Source organism: Geotrypetes seraphini, chromosome 1 (assembly GCF_902459505.1).
Source record: "Geotrypetes seraphini chromosome 1, aGeoSer1.1, whole genome shotgun sequence".
In the NCBI taxonomy this organism is placed as follows: domain Eukaryota; kingdom Metazoa; phylum Chordata; class Amphibia; order Gymnophiona; family Dermophiidae; genus Geotrypetes; species Geotrypetes seraphini.
The window spans coordinates 69,428,160-69,451,755 of NC_047084.1; the positions used below are offsets into that span (position 1 = coordinate 69,428,160).

Here is a 23,596-nt window from a genome sequence, read left to right on the forward strand (position 1 = left end):
GCGGCATTCCACTGGTGACACTTTTCCAGTCCTAGTATTGTCCATTTACTCCCACTCTCTTTTTCCTATTCGCCAGCCAATTTTTAATCCACTTGAATATTTCACCCTCAATTCCATGGCTCGCAGTTTTTCAAAGTAGTCGTTCATGCGGAACCTTGTCAAAAGCCTTCTGAAAATCCAGATATACAGAGTTGACCAAGTCACCCTTGTCTATCCATCTGTTTACTCCCTCGAAGAAGTGCAGAAAGTTCATCAATCAAGATCTTCCTCTGCTGAAGCCATGGACTTTTTTCTTCCAGGAAATTGTCCAAACCTTTCTTAAAACCAGCTACATTAACCACTCTTACCACAACCTCTGGCAGCGTGTTCCAGAGCTTAACTATTCTCTGAGTGAAAAAATATTTCCTCTTATTGGTTTTAAAAGTGTTTCCCTGTAATTTCATTGAGTGTCCCCTAGTCTTTGTAATTTTTGATGGAGTAAAAATCAATCCATTTATACCTGTTCTACAGCACTCGGGATTTTGTAGACTTCAATCATATCTCCATTCAGCCATCTCTTTTCCAAGCTGAAGAGCCCTAACCTTTTTAGACTTTCCTCATATGAGAGGAGTTCCATCCCCTTTATCATCTTGGTCGCTCTTCTGTGAACCTTTTCTAGTTCCGCTAAATGTTTCTTCAGATAAGGCGACCAGAATACTCAAGGTGAGGTCGCACCATGGAGCGATACAGAGGAATTATAACATTCTTAGTCTTGTTTACCATTCCTTTTTTTAATACTTCCTAGCATCTTGTTTGCTTTTTTGGCTGCCACCACACATTGGATGAAAGGTTTCATCATATTGTCTACAATGACACCCAGATCTGGTAAATATTACATTACATTACATTACATTAGGGGATTTCTATTCCGCCATTACCTTACAGTTCAAGGTGGATTACAAAAGAATTATCCAAGATGTATTACAACAAGAACTTACAAAAAAAAAAAAAATTGGTCATTTTCAAAAAGAGTGAGAAATGAGTAAGGTTATTTGTTTGGGGTAGTTGGTTTTAGTGAGAGGTGGAGTTTGAGACTTGCGGTATTATTTCTTTTTTCAGAGTTTTCTTGAAGAGTATGGTCTTTATTTCTTTTCTAAAAGTCTTGTAGTCGAGGGATGCCGTCAGTAGATTGGTGATTTGGTTGTCTAGTTTGGCTGCTTGAGTGGCCAGGAGGCCATCATATAGTTTTTTCCGTTTGACCTCCTTAATTGGAGGGTATGATAATGGGGTGTGAGTTTTCCTATGTCTGGTTGCGGTGTTGTAGATGAGGCGGTTATTCAGGTAGTTTGGACTGTCTCCATATAAAGTCTTAAATAGTAGGCAGTAGAATTTAAATTGTATTCTTGCTGGGATCGGAAGCCAGTGCAATTGGAGATATGCTTCTGTAATTTGATCATGTTTCTTTAATGAGTAGATAAGTCTTAGTGCTGTGTTTTGGATAGTTTGTAGTTGGTTTGTTATGGTTGTAGGGCATGGGAGGTAGAGGATATTACAGTAGTCAAGTAGGCCTGAACTATGAGCTGGAATTGAGTTTTCTTCAAGAATTTCCGAACTTGTCTTAAGTTTCTCATGACTAAGAATGACTTTTGTATTGTTTTATTGATTTGCGGTTGCATGGTGCAGTATCTGTCGATAGTTATTCCTAGCAGTTTTAGGGTGGTTTGTATGGGGTAGTTGATTGCGTTGATTTCAATGTTGGTTATGGTTGGTATTTTGTTGTTTTCTAGGAGGATGAATTTCGTTGTATCTGGGTTCAATTTCAGTTTGTGATCTTTCATCCAGGTTGCTATTGATTTTAGTGTTTGGTATATTGTGTTCGTCATGGAGAGTTCAAGTTGATCGAAGGGTATGAGAATGGTAATGTCATTGGCATAGCTGTAGGAGGTTATGCCTTGATTGTCCAGGTGAGAGCTGAGGGAGGCTGTATAGAGATAGAAGAGAGTCGGGGATAGAGGGGATCCTTGGTGAACTCCGCAGGGGTTTGACCAAGGTTCAGATTTTTGTTTGTCTGATTTTACTCTATAGGTTCTTGATTTAAGGAATCCTTCAAACCATGTGTATACTTTATCTGTGATACCTATTGTATCCAGGATTTGTAGTAGAATGTTGTGGTCCACCAAGTTGAATGCAGCGGTAAGGTCTAGTTGTATGAGCATCATTTTTTTCCTGTGCTGAGATGTTGTCTGGCTGTGTCCAAGAGAGATCCTAGTAGTGTTTCCGTGCTGAAGTTGTTTCTGAAGCCGGATTGTGTGGGATGGAGTATGTTATGGTTTTCTAGGTAATTGGAGAGGAATTTGGCAACTAGTCCTTCTATTATTTTGACGTAGAGTGGAATAGAGGCAATGGGTCTGTAGTTGGCTGTTTGGTCTATCGGTCCTTTGGGGTCTTTGAGGATCGGGGTAATGATGATTTCGCTGAGGTTGGTAGGGTAGTGGCCGTTTATTAGCAAGATTTGTATCCAGTTTAGAAGAAGAGCACAGAATTTTGTACTGGATGTTTTTAGGAGATATGGTGGACAGTTGTTGAGGTCACAGGATGCATGGCTGTATTTTTTGTAGTATTTGTTGAATTCGGGCCATTGTATGTTGGGGAATTGAGACCATATTCTATCTGCTGCAGTAGAATCTCTATCTATGGGGATAACTGTGAATTCGTTAGGATGGGTAGAGATGTCATTGAGGATAGCTCTTGCATTGGTAATTTTATTTTGGAAGTGTTCTGCTAATAGAGTGGCTGAGGGGAGGGGGGTAGTATTGTTAGTGGTCAGGTAGGGTTTGGTGTCGGTTAGGGTTTTTTGGTGTCTTGGGTTTCAGTGCCTATTAGGTTGGTGTAGTTTGCTTTTCTCTTGTCCTTTAATTGTGATTTGTATTGTTTCACACCTAAGTCCTTCTATTCTTTTATATACAAAAGTTCTTCATCCCCTAAACTATACCCTTGGGTTTCTGCAGCCCAGCCATATATGTTGTTCCTCAAAACCACAGAAAGTGAATAATGAATCCTATAGCAAAAACAGGATTAGGTTCCTGAATGGGACAGTACTTGACAAAAACCAAATAGAACATTCAGAATGTTGTAAACATATTTTTCTATTTGCAATACTAAAATAGTAACATAGTAGATGACAGCAGATAAAGACCCGAATGGTCCATCCAGTCTGCCTAACCTGATTCAATTTAAATTTTTTTTTTAATTTTTTTTCTTCTTAGCTATTTCTGGGCAAGAATCCAAAGCTTTACCCGGTACTGTGCTTGGGTTCCAACTGCCGAAATCTCTGTTAAAACTTACTCTAGCCCATCTACACCCTCCCAGCCATTGAAGCCCTCCCCAGCCCATCCTCTACCAAACGGCCATATACAGACACAGACCATGCAAGTCTGCCCAGTACTGGCCTAGTTCAATATTTAATATTATTTTCTGATTCTAAATCCTCTGTGTTCATCCCACGCTTCTTTGAACTCAGTCACAGTTTTACTCTCCACCACCTCTCTCGGGAGCGCATTCCAGGCATCCACTACCCTCTCTGTAAAGTAGAATTTTCTAACATTACCCCTGAATCTACCACCCCTCAACCTCAAATTATGTCCTCTGGTTTTACTTATAGAAGTTTAACATGTTTCTTTCTTTTTGGAGCTGTTGTTTGCAATTCACTCCCTGGACGCTTGGTGGCCATTTTCAGAAGCAAAACCAAAAATGAAAGCAAAGAAGGCCAGTTTTTAAATGCACAGGTCCACGAATACAAAAACACAGCAGTGCAAATAGCGGTCACAATTCACACACCCGCAGATACACGAAATTGTGACTATTGGACACGTGAATAGCAAGAATGCACTGTAGGTGCACCGTAACTCCTAAAAAACCCAAAGGGAAATACTGCAGAAATAAATGATGTACTAGATGACAAGGTTTTATTTCAAACAATAACTGTTGTAAAAATGTGGTACACCTATGTGATGAAGGAATAGGGACCCGACACGGTCCATGTTTCAACTAACACATCTTCCTCAGCCACCTGTTTATATGCAGCACATCCAGGCACCTACGCTTCACTGCGAGTTCCGGTTCATTTGTATGTTGTTTGTGTTGCCCTCTCAGGAACTCATTGGACCCCTGAGGAAGATGTGTTAGTCGAATCACGGACCGTATCGGGTCCCTGTTCCTTCATCACAGAGGTGTACCACATTGTTTGAAATAAAAGACTTGTCATCTAGTACAGTGTTGTTCAACCACCGGTCTGTAGACCGGTGCCGGTCAGCAGAAAATTCTTGCCGGTCCGCACAGGGCCGGCGAGATCAACAAGCTACAATTTCCTGCCGGTCCATGCAGGGCCGGCGAGATCATTGGGAGCCTTCAACAGAGGCTTTCTCCCCTCACAACAGATCTCGGTACTTGCCAGCGCAGTGATTTACTTCAGCAGCCTTGGGGCTTTTGCTGAGTCACGGCTGCCTCTGATGATGCAACTTCCTCTTTCCTCAGAGGCGGCGTGACCCATCAAAGGACCCAAGGCTGCCTTAGTGAATTGCTGTGTTGACAAGTACAGAGAGCTGCTGGGAGGGGAGAAAGCCACTGTTGGAGGCTGGGAAGCCGCTGGACAAGGGGAAAAAAGGGACAGCTGCTACTGGACCTGGAGGGAAGGAGAAGGAGAGATGCTGCTGGACAGGAGGAGGAGGGAAGGGAGAAGGAAAAAAGGAAGGAAACAGCTGGCAGGGAGATTAGAGGAGGGGAAGGGGAGAGACAGGAATGAGAAAGTAGAGATTGATGATGGGAAGGGGTCAGCAGAGAAATAAGCAGAGAGGGACAAAGATGCCAGATCTGGTATAGGAGAGATAAAAATGAAGAGAGAAGTGAAGCTGGAATGAATCATGTAAAAAGGAGAGAGGGGGTGCAGGCTGGATGGAAAGGGGAGAGGGGCATAGAAAGAAGACAGATATCATATGGAAGGGGGAGAGGGCAGAAAGTGGATGGAAGGGGCAGATGCTGGACTGAAGAGACAGAGAGGGTAGACGCTGGAAGGAAGAGAGTGAAAAGAAGATGAAAGCAGAAACCAGAGACGACAAAAGGTAGAAAAAATAATTTTATTTCTATTTTGTGATTAGAATATATCAGATTTGAAATAGAGCTGGTGTTAGACATAACTGGGAAGTGGAAAGCCCAGGCAGTGATTCTTTAGCTTCCAGATGGCTTAGGGCTCTCTCTGACCAGGGGACATTTGCCCTAGTTGTACTCCTCTAACACTATTCCTGTCATGTGTGACTGTGGTATTCTATTAGCATGATATTTCTGTGTAGCATTCTGTAATAATCTGGCTTATTCAGTTTTCTTGATAGTAGAGGGGATATATGTGAAGGGGAGGGGAGACAGGGGTTTTGTTGATCCTTGCTCTGTATTATTTGTATTTATAAAATGATAATTGTAGAGAATATTGTTTCTTTTTATACCTTAATAAAATACATTCAATATAAAATCATAACTGAGGCTTGTATGGATGCGATCAGATGGTTTGCGGGGACTGAGCTTGCGGAGGTGGGGTAGAAACAGGGTTTTTAAATTTCAGTCCTAGTAGTTTGCCGGTCCACAAAATAATTATTTTATTTCCGCCAGTCCATAGGTGTAAAAAGGTTGAAGAACACTGATCTAGTACATCGTTTCTGCAGTATTTCTTTTTGTTTTTTTGTTATTCTACGTTTACTGCAGTTTTGTTGGATTACTTTTTATATTATTTGGGCACCTTAACCCCTAACATAACATAAGAGTTGCCATACTGGGACAGACCACAGGTCCATCAAGCCCAGTATCCTGTTTCCAATAGTGGCCAACCCAGGTCACATGTATCTGGCAAGATCACAAGGAGTAAAACAGCTGTTATATTTCTTCTCCTAGGAATAAGCAGAGGATTTCTCCAAGTCCATCTTAATAATAGTTTTTGGTCTATGTTTTAGAAAATTATCCAAACCTTTTTTAAACTTTAGCATAGCTTACTAAAAGGGCCCCTTGATGAAGCATGTGATCAAATGTCGTAATGTACAGTAGAGTAATATGCTCCTGTAGCACTCGAGGATTATACATAAATTGTTTTACCTTTTGTTGCCTTTCAGAAGTAATCCTAATGAAAAATATAACCTTGGTTGAATCGGCAGCTGCTTACATTTCCAAACTGACACACACCTGCACACTAAAAAAAGTTGACGTTCTAACAGGGGAGGAAGCGGAGCACAATGTCCTGCAGGTATGCCACATCCCGAAGACACTCCACCCTGAGGAGTACTTCCCTTAGGTTATGAAGTCTGTGTTTTCATTAATAAAATTGTTTCTGAAAGATGCAGTATTAGCTTCAAAATATGCGCTGGCCAGTTTCTTGGCTAGATTGCTTTCTCTCTTAGTCATATTCCTCAATCTTCTTTTGCTTTGAATTATTATACTTTTTAAAATTATTTGTTCAATACTATAAGCGGGGCATCTGATTCTTGGATTTAAGAGATAAACGCTGATACAATTTTCACAAAGCAAACATATATACAGAATATTCATATATATATATATATATATATATACCCGATATTCATAAAATACTGCGCTCCTAAATTTGTGCCCTGTCTTTCAGCCAAACTTACAGCCCCCTTTTACTAAGCCTTGGTAGAGATTTCTACTACAGCCCGGAGTGCTAAATGCTCCAACACTCAAAGGAATTCTATGAGCGTTGGAGCATTTTTCACTCCAGGCCGTGGTAAAAACCTCTACTGCAGCTTAATAAAAGAGAGGGAGGTTAGCAGCATAACTTTTCAGCTGAAAATTCATCTTAATTTAGGAGCTTAAATATCATGTTCATAATTTTAGGCCTACTTTTCATTTACCTAGATTTATGAGCCTAATTCATGAACTGACCCCCAAATTCTGTATATGGTGCCTTATATTGTGCACACAAATTGGTGTACACAGTCGATTTGTGCACCCAACTTCTTTAATAAGCTAAACTTAATTGTTTAATAAGATTAATTGGCAATGATAATTGGCAATTAACACCTCATAAATGATGCTAATTGGCACTAATTAAAAGTTATGTGCACACCTTGGTAGGCTTATTCTGTAAAGTGCTGCACACCAGTTCTGGTGCGCAAATCTGAAAAAGAGGCATGGCCAGGGGAAGGACATGATGGTAGGTTGTGGATGTTCCTAGATATGTGCACTGTTATAGAATACACCCGATGTGTGCACAAGTTAGGCAAAGGAATTTGGGCTGGGTTTTCCAGCTTAAAAGATGTGATGCACACTGGCGGGTAGTGCAATTCTGTAAAGTGCATATACCTTTTATAGAACCGCGCTAAGGATCATTCTAGTCAGTACTGATTTTTTTGGCTGCCATATATAGAATATGACCCCTAATGCTAAAAATCAGTGCTAAGTTCCTAACTTATTTTCCCTGTGATAAATACATTCCTGTTGCCACCCCCTTTTTTGCTCCTAAATTTAAGCATTCTTTAAAATGTTGAATAAAAATGTATGTCCTATTCATAGCAGCCTATTTATGAGTAGAACTCTCAAAGGAGCCCTTTTGCTAAAGGGCATTAAGCTCTTTAACACATGGATAGCAACTGGGTGGCAACAGGGACATTTTTAGGGTAGGGAAAAAGGAGCTTAGGCTCTTGAATCCAGGCAGATGAACGGTGGGCTTAAATTTCTAAGCATAACTTTTAAGCTCATAAATTAAAATGAATTTTCCCCCTGAAAACTTAGGGCTCCTTTTACAAAGCTGCGCTAGGGCCTTAACGCGCACTAAATTGCCGCACGCGGTAGCCGCTACCGCCTCCTTTTGAGCAGGTGGTAGATTTCCGGCTAGCGCACGCTATAATGCGCGCTAATCCGGTGCATGCGATAAAACCGCTAGCGCGGCTTTGTAAAAGGGTTAGGGTTAGGGTTAGGCTTCTAAGTTTTGACTGAAAATAGGTCACAAATTTAAGAATATAAATTTAGGAGCTCAGCTTTTTTATTATTATTATTGGGCCCTATATTTTAGGACCCTGTGCACATAGAAAACTATTTAACCCCCCTCCTTTAACAAAATCATAGTGCGGTTTTTAGCACCAGCTGCGGCAGTAACAGCTCTGATGCTTATAGAATTCCTATGAGCTGTTGCTGCCGTGGCCAGCGCTAAAAACCATGCTATGGTTTTGTAAAAAGGGGGGGGGGGGTTATTGATTTAAAAATTTCTGCCTCTGATTAAGGGTTAGAATATTTTTATAAGCCTGTTAGTATGAATAGCAGTAATATGGGATTGTGTTCCCAGTCATTTCTCACAATAATAATTCTTATCTCTTTCCATAATGTGGACATAAAGAATGCTGTGTTTAATGGAGTTGTATTTATGTTTCTTCTTTTTTTATATTGAAATTTCTTTCCTTTGTTGGTATATAAGATCTTAAAAATGTGAGTTGTTTTTCTTTATTCTCAACTTTTTAAGGTGAACTGTTTTATGCAAACATCTGAAATGAAGTATTCACTTTGCTTGATCATTTTTCTAAATAATATCTTTTCTTTTGACCCTTTAGATAAATTGCAAGCTCTTTATTTTTAACAAAATGACAGAGTCATGGACTGAACGAGGCAGAGGATCACTGAGACTTAATGACACAGCAAGCAATAAATATGGGACTCTACAGTCACGGCTAGGTAAAAACAATAATAATATCCTATTCTATTTCTATATCTTGGTGCCTTTTCAGAGGGTTTGGAGGTCAAGCACGCACTATTTTTAACCTATTTCATAAGACATATAGGTGCCTATGTATCTTTATAAAATACTAATGGTAAACAAGCAGAAATCATGTTTAGCAAGGGCATAGCTACAACTGCACACACCTGACCCCCCTTCTCTGTCCTCAAGATTGGCATTGCTCCAATTTTTCAGCTCCCTCCTAAGGTGCCTCCACACGCTGCGACTTGCAGCAGGCAGTGTGAAAGCTTCCAATGTGGCCAGCAGGGGACCATTCCTGTGCTATATCCTGTCCACAGGAAGTTGCATCAAATTGCTGGGACAAGGCACAGGAAAGGCTCCGTTGGCTGCAATGGCAGTTTTCAGACTCTGCCCGCCATGAGTTGCAGCATGTAGCGGCACAGTGGGATGGAGCTGAGGAACCAGAGCCGGACTCAGTCCTACGTGGCAGGGAGATGGAGATATTCTGAACTGGCCAGTGGAGAGTGGGGATAGATAAAGGGGGAAAGGTACTAGACCTGAGGAAGTGCAGAGGTAGGAGAAATATATATAGAGAGAAACTGAGGCCTGAAGAAAGGGGAGGAGGAGGAGAAGGGGCAGATGCTGGAACGAGGTTGGGAAGCAGAGGAAAATGAGAGAGAGAAACCTGGAAGAAATAGATGAGGAAGAAAGAGGGCTGCAAACCAGATGCTGGAACCAGGCTGCAAAGGGGAGGAAAGAGAGAGAAAGAGACACCTGAAGAAAAGAGGGGGGAAAAGGAGGTAGACGCTGTTCTGGGGGTGGTAGCAGAGAGAAGAGATATAGAGACTGGACTAGACAAAGGGGCAGAGAAGCTGGACCAATGGAGGGAGATGGAGAGAGATGCTAGACCATGGAGAGGGGGATAGGGAAGCGAAACAAGGACACAGAAGAGATGGTGGTCGTGCAGAGAACAGGGACAGAGTGGTAAAACTGGACAGAAAGGGAGGGATAGGGACACAGAGGGGAGATGCTGGACAGGATACATAGTGTCACACAGAAAAGATGAATGCTGGACATATAGAGAGAAAACACATTAAAAGGATAGGAGATATTGGAGAGAGTTAAGAAAAAAACAAAGAAAAGCAGAAGGCACTTCAAAATTATTTTATGCGTTTAAAAAGGCTTTTACGTGTAAAAAATCCTTGGTAGAATATACCTTCAGTGGAGAGCACTGGTTCTCACTGCACTTTTAGAGACATCCCTACACACACAACAGCTGAATTACAGAATAAGCAAAATGTCCATTGACTTATTTATATGTAAAATGTCATACCATTTTAGTGACCACAGTCCCTCAAAATGTCTTACAAGAAAACAAAATAAAGTCAAACAGAGCAAAGTTGCTATAAGAATAACAGACTTGACCGAGTAGGAGTATCTTCAACACCCTCCCCCCAAAAAAAAAACAAACCAAACCAAACCAATAGGCGATTCTGCTCTAATAATCCCACTGTTAATTTCTTCTACCCCCTTGGGCTCTACCACCCAGAAGGCTTGTTTCCTCCATTTCATTTGCCTCACAATCTCCCCAACTGGAACTATTAACAAATGTCTACCACCAGATTTCAGATCCCTAATGGATCTTATCAAAATTTGAATGATTTATCTCATCACATAATGAGATCAATCATTCAGATGGACTTTACTCCTATGAAAAACACCTCTTACAACAGAACCAATGTATGCAAATACATTTCATGCATATCTACTGTGATTGTCCTATTGGTGGCCAGGGGCGTAGAAGGCTGATGCATTCCTGGGCCTAACTCCATTCCATGCATGAGCATGTAGTTTATTTTTTATTTATTTATTCATTGCTTATGATCTACCACAGTGGGCCTACATAGGCTTCTAAGAGTTTAACAGTTTTAAAATAAGAGTGAAGGAAAGAGTGGGCAGAGGAGATGAGGGAAGCGAGGGAGGACATGGAGTGCAATAGAGCTTCAGGTATGGTGCAGTGGCGTATCAAGGGGGGGGCGGTCCGCCCCGGATACAGGCTTAGGGGGGGTGCACAGCCGGCCAGGTCCAGAAAATTCAGCGGTGAATTTGAAACAGCTTCCTTTCTCCCTCCCTGCCCCTTACCTTCGTGGCCATGAGTCTAAATTACCTTCTTACAGCAGCTGGAGTTGTGTGTGGCTGCCATAAAGGTCATCTCTGACGCAACCGGAAGTTGCATCAGAGACAACCTTTACGGTAGCCATACAGCAGCTGGCTGCTGTACGAAGGCAGTTTAGACATCGCCGGCCACAGGGCAGGGACGTTTGTGGGACCGGGCCTGTTGTCCGGGGTTTGGGGGGGGGGGAGGGAGAAAGCGCCACGAAGGTAAGGGGCAGGGAGGGAGAAAGGGAGGAAAGGTGGGGTGGAGAAGAAAAGACGCTGAAGGGAAATGGGTAAAACAGAAGGGGGAGAAGGATGCTGAAAGCACATGGGGAAGACAGAGTGGGGAGGATGATGAAAGGACGTGGGGAGAAGACGCTGGCAGGGAAGAAGACAGAGATGCCAGACTATGGGGGGAGCAGAGGGAAGAAGATGGGTGCCAAACTAATTTGGAAGGGGGGAGAAAGGGAGAGGCACAGTAACAGCAAATGGAAGACGCAGAGAGAAGAGAGACAGTGGATGGAAGGAATTTAATGAGAAGATGAGGAAAGCAGAAACCAGAGAAGACAAAGGTAGAACAAAAATTTTCTATTTATTTATTGCTTTAGGAGACATGTGTCACTGTTTCTGTGGTGTTGCGTTGTATGCAGAGTCCAGCTTCTTGCTGGTTCAATTTAACCTTTGTCTATGTATTTCTATTTTATCCCCCTTTTACAAAACTGTGGAGCGTTTTTTAGCACCAGACATGGTGGTAGCAGCTCTGATGCTCAGAATTCTATGAGCGTCAGAGCTGTTACCACCGTTGCTAAAATCCACACTACAGTTTTGTAAAAGAGGGAGGGGTTAGTTTGTGATGACATATTCCATACTAGGCGAAGGTGTTTTCTGTGTTCTGTGTGTTCGAAAGACATGGTTTTCTGTTAGGATTAACGGTGTAGGATTGATCTGTACTAGTCTGGCTTGTTTTTGTTTTACAATGGGTATATTGATATTATACTGCTCACTGCAGTATGTAAGATGCTGCCTTTTTCTAGGTACTCATGTGTGACGTGTGGCTTGTTACTAAAAATCATGTTTTTCATACAGATTGGGGGTGGTGGTGCCAAAAAATGATGGGCCCAGGGTGTCATATATGCTAGGTACACCACTGGTATGGTGGAGTCAAAGGATTCTGTGAAGAGCTCATGATGTTATAGAATTTGTGCTTAATGCATAACTGCCATTCTAGAATACTAGTGTAAACCCGCATTTACACGCTGACTTTAATTATGAGCAGTTACGCTAGCTCAGTAGCTGACATAAATGTTCACGCCTAACTATAGGCAATTAGGTGCATAAATGCTAGTATTCTATAACCTGCACATGCAGTTGCCTGACACGCCCTGACCCACCCATGCCTCTCCCAGATCCATGCCCCCATTGGAGTTCCACACTTTGGAATTTGTGCATGCAGCTTACAGAATACTGAAGTCAGTTACCTGCATAACTGCCAATTAGTGCCAAGTTCCACCAGGTAACGTCAGTTATAGCCAATAATTTGACCTTTATTTATTTGATGAATCGCTTATAATAATATCTAAGCGATGTACAGTATTAAAAACCATCAGAATGTGGTAATACAAATAGTTTACAGTAGTTACTCAATTGATTGTTAAGGCCAATTAGCTAATTAATCCATTAAGTATGTGCACAACTGACCATATTCTATATGTTTTGCATGCAAATTTGCATACTAGTTGGAAATTTGGGCGCACAACTTTCGAGATTAGGAGGCACGAGTACAGATCTAAATGCAGGATGCAAAAACTGTAGGCCAAGTGTGTGTTGAAAGCTGATTTATTAAGGGCTTCCTGATTTATAGTAGGCAGGAAGGGCTATTATTACTTTAAAAATTTCCATTTTACATCACACTCTTTTCTTCTCTTTTAGTTATGCGACACCAGGGTAGCCTGAGGTTAATCTTCAACACCAAGCTTTGGGCTCAGATGAAAATCGACAAAGCAAACAACAAGTGCTTGTGTATCACTGCTACCGACCTTGGGAATCATTCTGTCCAAGTATTTCTGATACAAGTAAGAAAGGAACCACTCATTCTGCTGTAATGTTAGAAAAAGTATCTGTTTCTTTCCATTTGATTCTGCCAGACCAGTGAAACTCTGTTCCATAAGCCGTTATTCATATGGCTTGGGGGAAAATCACTGCTTATTCCTAGGATAAGCACTATAAAATCTGTTTTACTCTTTGGGATCTTGCCAGGTACTTTTGACCTGGGATAGCCATTGTTGGAAACAGGATACTGGGCTTGATGGATATTTGGTCTATCCCAGTATAGCAACTCTTATGTTCTTATATTATTCCCTGTATTGGGGCTGGTGTTGCATGCAGAATAATGCTGTCACAGGAGAGACATAAGAATAAGAATTGCTATACTGAGACAGACCAAAGGTCCATCAACAGTTTGAGGAGTGGATTGCAATTTGGAAAAAATCCTGAGCCATCTTCCTCTGCTGCTAACTCTGTATGACCTTGGCAAAGCCACTTTTATGTCCTCTGCTTCTGAAAGTCAAATGGCGCAAAGCATTTCTCTTAATCTGGTTTTACCAACTGGCAAATAACATCTCACAGGCCAATAGTCAGCTCCTGAGTGTCAGCATTTTTTAAGCCACTAATAGCTGCAGGTAGATTTATGCCCAGATATTTACCACTGGGCAGTGCCCAGGTGTTAGCATTGAATAGCTGGGGTCAGGCACCCACCTGGAAGTTAACTGGGTGTTGGCTGATATTCAGTGCTGGCACCCACATAGCTAAGCAGGTAAAAGTTAGGAGTGCCTTTTTTTTGCAGCTTGTCTGCCCACTTAGCTCTGTGGGCTCTGGCACTGAATATAGCCAATACCCGCTTAACTGCCGGCTTCTCTCCAGCTCCACCTGGATTGTCCTAGATCTAGCTAGTCGGTGCCATGGCAATCGGAGCCCATGTTCAGCAACACTACCCAGTTAAGTATTGCTGAATGTCAGCAGCCATCTTACTGTATGATTTAAGTGGGCAGGAGCTTCTGTTGCCGCCTTAAACCACACTGAATTTCTACCTCTTCTTGCTTTACCAGCAAGCAAGTAGACGCCATTGGAGCCATGACATCTATATGCTGCACCTGTGCACAGGTGACCAGCTGAATTATTAGAAGACATACATATTTACTTTAAGAACATATGAATAGCCTTACTGGATCAGACCAATGGTCCATCTAGCCCAGTATCCCGTCTTCACAGAGGCCAATCCAAATTGCAAGTACCTGGCAAAAACTCAAATAGTAGCAGTACTCCATACCACCAATCCAGGGCAAGCAGTGGCTTCTCCCATGTCTGTCTCAACAACACTTTATGGACTTTTCCTCCAGGAACTTGTTCAAACCTTTGACTTACACTTCTTAAAATCAGTCTTAACCAGCCAAGATAAAGGCTAATGATATTATCTACAAAACAGCCCATTGCTTTTTGGTTAATGGCAGGTAGAGGAATGTACCTAATGAATCTTGGATTGGATCTTCTTTTTAACCAGCATTCAGCTTTTCATTTACTGCCTAGATAGCACTGGCTTTGGGCCTGGGATGATAACTGATCACGTATCTGCAAATAATCTGATGAGTCATGGCATGGCTTTCAGTGCTGTAGCTATAGAAGTGCACCACAACTGGTTTTCAACCATGAGGCTAGATTTGTTTTTAGTCAACAAAGGCTTGCTGAGTCCACAGTTTTTGTAGTTATTCACTGGGGAAAATCTGTGGCTTTGTCACTGATGGGGAATTGTTCACTCTTTGTATGAGGAGAAATCATTTTGCAGACTGACCTCTTTGCACAGTGCTGCAGGTTTGTTGAGTATTACAAACAGTTTGGGAGCAAGGCCAAAGGCAGTTGCCATTGCGACAGCAGGTTCCACCTTTACATAATTATTGCATTTCGTAGTATTGCTACATCTCAACCAGTAAATATGACAATTGATATATCTTTAGTGCCTTGCGCCCAATCAGGATTGCAACAGCATCCTATTATGCATATTACAGATGAATAATGTCACCAGCTTTGGGGTAGGTGACACAGTAGATAGCTTAAATTACATTACATCACATTAGAGTTTTCTATTCCGCCAGTGCCTTGCGGTTCAAGGCAGATTACATCAAAGCTATCAAGAATTACATAAAAGTTTACAGGAATAGCATATGCGATGTCATAATATTTACTAAGAAGTACCAAAGAATTGTCGAGATCTTAAGGTGATAAATGTTGAGTAATAAGAATTACCAAAGAGTTGTCGAGATCTTAAGGTGTTAAATGTTGGGTAATTAGAAGCATTTTAGATTTTGTTGGGTAGTTAGAAGCAAATTAGAGTGTATTAAGGGTATGGAGAGGGTAGGTTGGGTTTGGGTAGGGACTGGTCGTGCCAGATGGGTTTTATGTATTTTTTGAAAGTATGGCTTTTATATCTTTCTTGAAGATTTTGTAGTCTGTGGGCGATGATAACAGATTGGTGTTTTGTCTGTCCAGTTTAGCTGCTTTGGAGGCTATTAGGTTGTCATATAGTTTTTTCCGTTTGACATTTTTGGATGATGGGTGTGTGAATAGTGAGTGGGTTCTCCTGTGCCTGGTTGAAGAGGATTGAGTTAGTCGGTTATTCCAGTAGGTTGGGCTTTCTCCATTAATAGCCTTGAAAAGTAGGCAGTAGAATTTGAAGTGTACTCTTGCTTGTATTGGAAGTCAGTGTGAGTCATCGTATGCTTCTGTGATATGGTCATATTTTTCAGTGAGTAGACGAATAGTCTTAGGGCTGTATTTTGTATTGTTTGTAATTGTTTTATCAGGGTCGCTGGGCATGGGAGGTATAGTATGTTGCAGTAGTCTATTAGTCCAAGGATAAGATATTGTACCAAAAGTAGGAATTGTTTCCTGTCGAAGAATTTTCGGATTTGTCTTAGATTTCTCATGGTCACGAACGATGCTTTTATTACTTTGTTGATTTGTGGTTGCATGGTACAGCCTCTGTCAATTATTACTCCCAGAAGTTTTAGTGTAGATTGAATGGGGTATGAGATCGAGTTTATTACTAGATTTGTTAAGGTTGGAGTTTTGTTGTTTTCTAGGAGGATGAAGTTTGTTTTGTCAGGGTTAAGTTTTAATTTGTGCTCTGTCATCCATGTCGCTACTGTTTCGAGTGTTCTGTGTATTGTGCTTGTCATGGTGGGTTCTGGGTGGTTGAAGGGGAGGAGAATAGTGATGTCATCTGCATAGCTGTATGAAGTTATGCCATGTTTATCTAGGTAGGAGCTGAGGGAGGCTATGTATATATTGAATAGTGTGGGTGAGGGGGGTCACGTGATGGCTGGTTCCTGATCGGACATCTGAGCACTGAGCTCCGCTCTACTTCCCCCAATTTCCTCCCCTGCCAGCGCGCTCCTGACCGGCACATAACTAAAAATTAGCGGCGCAGCCGTTGCTAGGCACCGGGAACCGGCGGTGGGCTGGGAAGCACGGCTTGCACTCCTTAGTGGCGGAGCATGCCGCCAAAAGTTTCGCGGCCGACAAAGACCTGTGGGAGCCCGGCGCGCAAGATGGCGGAGACCCAAACAGACGCTGTGACGGCCCACTCCCTGGATGAGGTAATGCAGGTCTCCATGAGGTACCTCTCGCAGCTGCTCGATGAAAAACTGGCCAAGCTGCATGCCTCTATGGACGACCTTAAAGATTCCCTGGTGGGGCAGGCTGCACAACTGCAACAAGTGGAGGAGCGGCTATCGGCTCAGGAAGATAGAACTGGAGTGGCTGATGGCAGGCTTGCTTCTCTGGAGGCCCGTGTTTCCCAGCTGGAGGAGAAGGTGGAAGACCAGGAAAACCGGGCTCGTCGAAAGAACCTTAGAATCATTGGAATCCCAGAGACTGTACAAGATTCTGAGCTCAAGCACTTGATTGAACAATGGTTGCCCAAGGAATCGACAAAATAGAGCAGAGAAGATTATTTACATTGTCCAAATTGACACGGACAAGAGGACATGAAATGAAGCTAAGGGGGGACAAGTTCAGGACTAATGTCAGGAAGTTCTGCTTCACACAGAGAGTGGTGGACATCTGGAATACTCTCCCAGGGGAGATTATTGCGGAATCGACAGTCCCAGGCTTCAAAAGCAAACTAGATGCATATCTCCTTGAGAAAGGCATATAAAGATATGGTGGCTATAAAATAAACCAGGTGTACACCTGGCGGGGCCTCCGCGTGTGCGGATCGCCGGACTTGATGGACCGAAGGTCTGATCCGGAGATGGCGCTTCTTATGTTCTTATGTTCTTATGTTCCCAGACACTGAGGGCCCTGTGGTAGTGGAGCGTGTTCATCGTGTGGGGCAACGACGTGACTCTGATGGTAACAGCAGACCTCGAGCTGTGCTGGCCCGCTTCCACAACTATGCTGTTAAGGCTCGCTTGCTTGACCTGTTTAAGAGGGCGTGACATCTGCTATATGGGGGCGCTAAGCTACTGATTTTTCAGGATTTCTCTACTAAAGTGGCGGAGCTGAGAAGAACCTTCACGCCTTACTGCTCTCAACTGGTTTCCAGAGGAATTCGATTTGCCTTTCTCTACCCGGCTAAGGTGCGCTTGACCTATGAGACCCGCACCTTTACGGTATCTAAGGCAGAAGAGCTGAAGCGCTTCATTGAGAGCCTCCCTGCTCAGTAATGAGCCTGCTCCTCAGGGGGCATTCCTGCCGGAGGACGAGGAGAGTTTTGATCTGGGGGTGAGCCTTAGGGCCTCCCGTGCTTTCCAATGGTCTCATCTAGGACAAGGACCATCATTGCCTGTCTGGATTACTTTGCTGCCCTTTGGATGGAGCTTCTTTGTTTGGACATAGTTGCACTGCCTCCAGATACTGGGTGGGGGAACTTTGGCGGTTTGCAGGAAAGATACTTGTGGAGGGGATGCTCCTGCCCCTTTCAGCCGGCTTTAGAGCGGGATTGGACACCTGATAAACATTTTCAGACTCTCTCTTTGGCCTGACCGAGAGAGCTAGATGCCTTCCTTTACTGTGAGGGTCTGGCTGTCTTGGTCTCTCTTTTGTTACTTTTTGACCTTTTGTGTTTGGACTTTATGTCCAGAGGTTGGGTTGTCTTCCTGTCCTCAGTTCTCTACTGTTCTATGTCATTTCGGTCATGGACAAGACTGGTACTTGCGGTTAGACTTGCTTGGGGGGGGGAGATTGGGGGAGGGGGAGGGGTGAGTGTGAGCATCTGTGTTTGTTTGCAGTGGGTGTTGGTGACATGGGGGTGTGGTCGCCAGTATGGATGGGGGAAGGGGTGGCGGGGTTGTTGGGAGGGAGGGGGGCGGGCCACTTTGATTGTATGGGGGGGGGGCTTGTTTGAAGGAGTTGGCAGTTGAGTTGATGGGTAGTTTGGGGACTGGGTTGCATCCTGGGAATCTGGTTCAGTCTGATTCTTTGTTTGAGTGGACGGAGCGCCGGCTCGGCTGGGAGGCTGGTGCTACCGTCCCGTATGATCTTTGGTCTTCTTTGTGCTTTTTGGATATATCTGGTTATTATGTCTGGGGTTAAGGTTGCTAGCTTTAATGTAGATGGGTTGCACTCTCCTGTTAAGCGTAGTAAGGTACTTCAGTACTGTAGGAAACTACAGGTGGATGTTTTGCTTCTTCAAGAGACACACCTCAGCGCTTCTGAGCATGCTAAGCTCCGCAGGGATTGGGTGGGTGAGCTTGTCTTTGCTTCCTTTAATAGCAGACAGAGAGGTGTAGCTGTGCTTTTCCATAAGAAACATACTTGTACTGTGCACAAAGTGATTTCGGACTCTGAGGGCCGGTATGTAATCTGGGCAGGGGTGTTTCAGGGAAAGAAATATGTTTTTTGCTCTATATACGCCCCTAATGTGTATTCTCATCGTTTTTTCTCTGTTTTGGTTGCTGCTCTTGCTCCCTTCTCTGAGTACCAAATGGTGCTCGGTGGGGATTTCAATATTACTGCTGATCCCCTTATTGACTGTAAGCCTCCTAAGTCTCGTTTACATCAGGGGGAACACAAGGGGGGTCAACTTTGTTACTTCGCAGTTGGGCCTTGTGGACCTGTGGCGCACGCTCCATCCAGACGAATCTGATTTTACTTATTATTCTCCAGTGCATAAAGTACACAGTAGATTGGACTACATGTTAGTTGCCCCACCCCTTTTGTCTGGAGTCCGGAGAGTGATGATTGAGGATGGAGTACTTTCCGATCATCATGTGGTCTTGATGGAGCTTCTTGATCACCAGGCGCCCCAGAGGACCTTGTCTGGCTGGAAAATGAATCCCACACTGTATGAGGATAATGATTTCCATACTTTCTTGGTAGACCAATGGGATTCTTATCTAGCCAATAACTCCTCTTCTGATGTTTCCGAGGTGGTGTTTTGGGAGGCCAGTAAAGCTGTTTTACGGGGTAAAATTATAGCTTACACCTCCCATAAGCGGAAGGTACAAGATAAGGCACTACTGGATCTGACCCGTCAGCTGGGCCTGGTGCGGGGGGAGTTGCATAGAAAGGGGTCCACAGCCCTCAAGAGCCAATACATGGAGCTGCGACGTCAAATTAATGATTTACTGGCGCAGAGGGCCCTACGGGATATTCAGATGTATAAATACCGTTTACATAGGTGGGGAAACAAGGCAGGGAAATTGTTGGCCTCCTTGGTTAATCACAAGGCCCGCAGGCGAAATATTCCCAAAGTTTGGGCTCCTGATGGCTCTGAGGCGACTTCGCCCGCAGCTATTCAACAGAGCTTTGTAAAGTTTTATCAGGCTCTCTATGATCGGGGGAGCTGTGACACTGAGCAGAGAGCAGAGTTTTTTCGTGGCCTTCCTCTTCCTGAGTTGTCCCAGGTCCAGAGAGATGCACTTAACGCTCCGGTGCAGGGAATTGAGATCCAGAGAGCTATACGGGCTTTAAAGCTTGCGAAAGCTCCTGGCCCGGATGGCCTGGGCCCTGAATACTACAAACTGCTTGGGGATCGGGTTATTGGTCCCTTTCAGGCTTTATGTCAGGCCTTATGTGAGGGGGGTTTGCCTTCACATAGACTTACTCATGCTCATATTGTTGTGTTACCGAAACCGGGGAGAGCGGAGGACCAGCTGGGGTCTTATCAGCCTATATCTCTGTTGAATCAAGATATTAAGCTTTTTGCGGCCCTTATGGCTGCGCGTCTTGGCCAGGTCTTGCCCATTCTGGTTCACCCGGACCAGGCCGGTTTTGTCCCAGGTCGGTATTCTTCTGCTAATGTCTTACGAGCACTTTCTGTGTTGCAGAACCCTGCACTGATACGGAAACATCCGGGTCAGGAGAATGCCCTTATTGTCAGTCTGGATGCGGAAAAGGCATTTGATAAGGTCCTCTGGGATTATTTGTTTTGGATTCTACCACAGATGGGTATTATGGGGAGCTTTCCGGCCGGGATCCGTTCGCTTTACGAGCAGCCGACTGCACAGATTTTGGTGAATGGGACGCTCACCTCCTCCTTTTCCCTAGCTCGAGGCACGCGTCAGGGATGTCCGCTCTCTCCCATGTTGTTCGTGCTGGCCCTTGAACCTCTAGCAGCTAAGATCAGGCATACTACAGAACTTCGGGGTATACAAATGGGGACGCAAGAATTTAAAATTAATCTATTTGCTGATGATATGCTTATATTTTGGGGGGATGTAACTTCGGGAGTGCCTGTACTAATTCAGCTTATCCAACAATTTGGTATGTTCTCCGGTCTGAGTATTAATTTTGAAAAGTCGGAAGCTTTGGCGGTCCACTCACAGTGTGCGGCACATCATGATCCTTCCTTTCCACTAAAATGGTCTGGGGGTACGCTTAAATACCTGGGAGTGTTTCTGCATGCGGACCCTCAGGTGGTATATAGGAAAAATGTGCTGGACAAACTGGATGCGGTTGGAGCGCTTTGTAAGAGGTGGATGGACTTTCCGATTTCTTTTCTCGGTCGTATTGCTCTTATTAAGATGGTCCTCTTGCCAAAGTTGCTCTATCCTCTGCAAATGGTGTCTATGTGGGTCACATGTAGAGATATTAGGAAATATAAAGGTATTGCTTCATCTTTCATATGGCGATCTAGACGGGCGCGAATTGGTTACCATAAGCTTATTAGAGAGCGGTCTCATGGAGGTGTAAATCTCCCAGATCTTCGTCTCTATAACGTGGCGGCTCTGCTTCGCTGGGTGCATGAAGCTTACACGGGTGAGACCAAGTTTGCCCCGCCGGGGTTTTGGTCCTTGTTGGCGGCTCCGGTGTCGGTGTTTAATATCTTGAGACCCGGGGCTGGCTCTTGTGCTTCCTTGTTACGACCTTTGCGCACCGCTTGGGGTTGGTGACGCAGGGAATTGGGGGGCTCATCGGGCCCCTCTCCTTTCTTGGAGTTCGTGGCTAACCCTGCCTTCCCTGCAGGTAAGCATGTTTTCTTTGTGCGGGCTAGTCAATCCGGGTGCCGATTTGTTGGCCAGCTTATAGAGTTGGGTTCGGGGCGACTGCCAGGTTTTCCTGCCTGTCAGGAATACTGGGCGTGGAGTGCAGGGTCCGTACTGTTCTATCTACAAATACGTAGTTATTGTTCTTCGCTTCGGTTGCTGTCCGGGCGGTTGCCCACTTTTTCCCCATTGGACAGGGCTTTCCTTTCCCTCTCGCTTGAATTTAATTCGCTATCGGCTTGGTACAAGCTAGTTAGAGATTGGAAACCTGCTGAGGTTTTTCTGTCCCGGATGGCAGAGGGATGGAGCTCTGAGTTGGGAGAAGAGGTTACGGCCGATGAGTTGTCTCAGTGTTTTGTGGACGGTGCGGGGGTGACTCCTAACGTTGCTTTACATGAAATTCATCTTAAGATCTTGCATAGGGCGTATATAACCCGCTGCGCCGGACACGCTATGGGCCTGTGGCCTGATGCCTTTTGTACCAGGTGCCCTGCTCTTAAGGGGACGCTGGTGCATCACTTTTTGGAATGCTCTTTAGTGAGATCGTTGTGGGTGCGTGTACTTCGAGAGGTGGAGGATGTTTTGGGGCGCTCCCTGGAATGGTCGTATAAGACTCTGCTGCTTGGTGTCACGGGTCCCCTGGCTGAGGCTGGTATTAGTGCGCCTCTGCAACGCTTTGTGCTATTGGCTCTAGGGCTCGCTAAGAAGCTTATTTTGCAGCACTGGGTGGGGAGTGTGTGTCATACGTTCCAACAATGGAGAGCTAGTATGTCCCAGATGGCGGTCTGGGAAAGGCAACGCAAGAAGGGTGCCACTAGCTGGCAATCAGTGGCTTATCTGGAGTGCTGGAACTCGTTCTAAGCTGGGTCGGTTTCTAAGGATGCAAGGGGGGTGGGGGTGGGCGGGTTTGGGGAGGTGGGAGGTCTGTTTTCTTGCTGTTCTGTTTAAAAATTGAAAATTATGGACTTTCATGAGAGAGCTTTGTTTGATTGTTTGATCTCTTGCCTAGCTGTATTGCTTATCTGTATTATTATTTCTATAGTGTTATTCCCTTTTGGCTTGGTTGCTGATTGTATCTCTTGTGATTTGTTCCTACAATAAAAATATATTCAAAAAAAGAATAGTGTGGGTGATAGGGGTGATCCTTGGGGAACTCCGCAGGGGTTGGACCATGGTTCTGATTTTTCTTGCATTGGTTCTGGATTGTAGGAAGCCTTTGAACCATGCAAGTACCTTGCCTGAGATTCCTATGGAGTCTAGAGTTTGTAGAAGAATGTCATGATCTACCAGGTCGAAGGCTGCAGAGAGGTCTAGTTGTAAGAGCAGGATTTTCTTGCCTTTACAGAGATATTGTCTGGCAGTGTCCATTAGTGTTCCTAGTAGGGTCTCCAAGCTGTAGTTGGCTCTGAAGCCCGACTGTGTGGGGTGGAGTAAGTTGTGATTATCTAGGTATGAGGTTAAAGTTTTGGCTACGAGGCCTTCCATCAGTTTGACGTACAGTGGGATTGAAGCTATGGGTCTGTAGTAGAGAGCTGCACGGGAACGGGGATGACGGGAATCCCGCGGGTTCCCCCTTTGGGTCACGGGGATCCCGTGGGCACGCCCTTAGGGTCGTGGGGATCCCGTGGGGACGCCCCTAGGGTCGTGGGGATCCCGTGGGGACGCCTCCGAGGGTCGCGGGGTTCCTGCGGGGTTGGATCGCAGTGCACTTGAGCCGCGAGGGTAGTCTCCTCCTCCTTACCTGCCCTGTCGCAGCACACAGCCGAACGGAAGTCTTCCCGATGTCAGCGCTGATGTCGGAGGGAGGGCTTAAGCAAAGCCCTCCCTTCCTCTGATGTCAGCGCTGACATCAGGAAGACTTTCTGTCGGCTGTGTGCGGCAGGGCAGGTAGGAAGAAGGCAATGGCGTACGAAAGAGGGGGGAGGGGGCGGTCCGCCCCGGAGAATGTGCACAGCCGGTCAGGTCCCCCGATCGACCGACAACAGGCCCGGCCAACAAATCTCCCTGCCCTGTAGCCGCGAATCTAAATTACCTCTTACAGCAGCTTCACTACTCCAACTGCTGTAAGAAGGTAATTTAGATTCGCGGCTACAGGACAGGGAGATTTGTCCGACTGGGCCTGTTCTGTTGTCGGTCGGGTGCGAAAGCGCCACAAAGGGAGGGAGGAAAGGTGGAGTGGAGAAGAAAAGACGCTTAAGGGGGGAGAAGGCCGCTGAAAGTATTGGGGAAGACAAAGGGGTGGAGAAGAACGCTG

The 23,596-nt window shown here is 44.6% G+C and overlaps 1 protein-coding gene and 1 long non-coding RNA gene across 2 annotated transcripts in view; one reads left to right on the forward strand and one right to left on the reverse strand.

Moving 5' to 3' along the window:
• The window catches only part of RANBP3L (RAN binding protein 3 like), a 108,664-nt gene that overhangs the window by 69,318 nt on the left and 15,750 nt on the right, over positions 1-23,596 (forward strand). The window contains exons 11-13 of the mRNA XM_033932788.1: positions 6,132-6,262; positions 8,580-8,700; positions 12,791-12,933. Coding sequence (XP_033788679.1) covers positions 6,132-6,262; positions 8,580-8,700; positions 12,791-12,933 — 395 coding nt within the window. The remainder of the gene's footprint in view (positions 1-6,131; positions 6,263-8,579; positions 8,701-12,790; positions 12,934-23,596) is intronic.
• The window catches only part of LOC117354816, a 99,601-nt gene that overhangs the window by 29,892 nt on the left and 46,113 nt on the right, over positions 1-23,596 (reverse strand). The gene's annotated exons all lie outside the window — the stretch shown is intronic.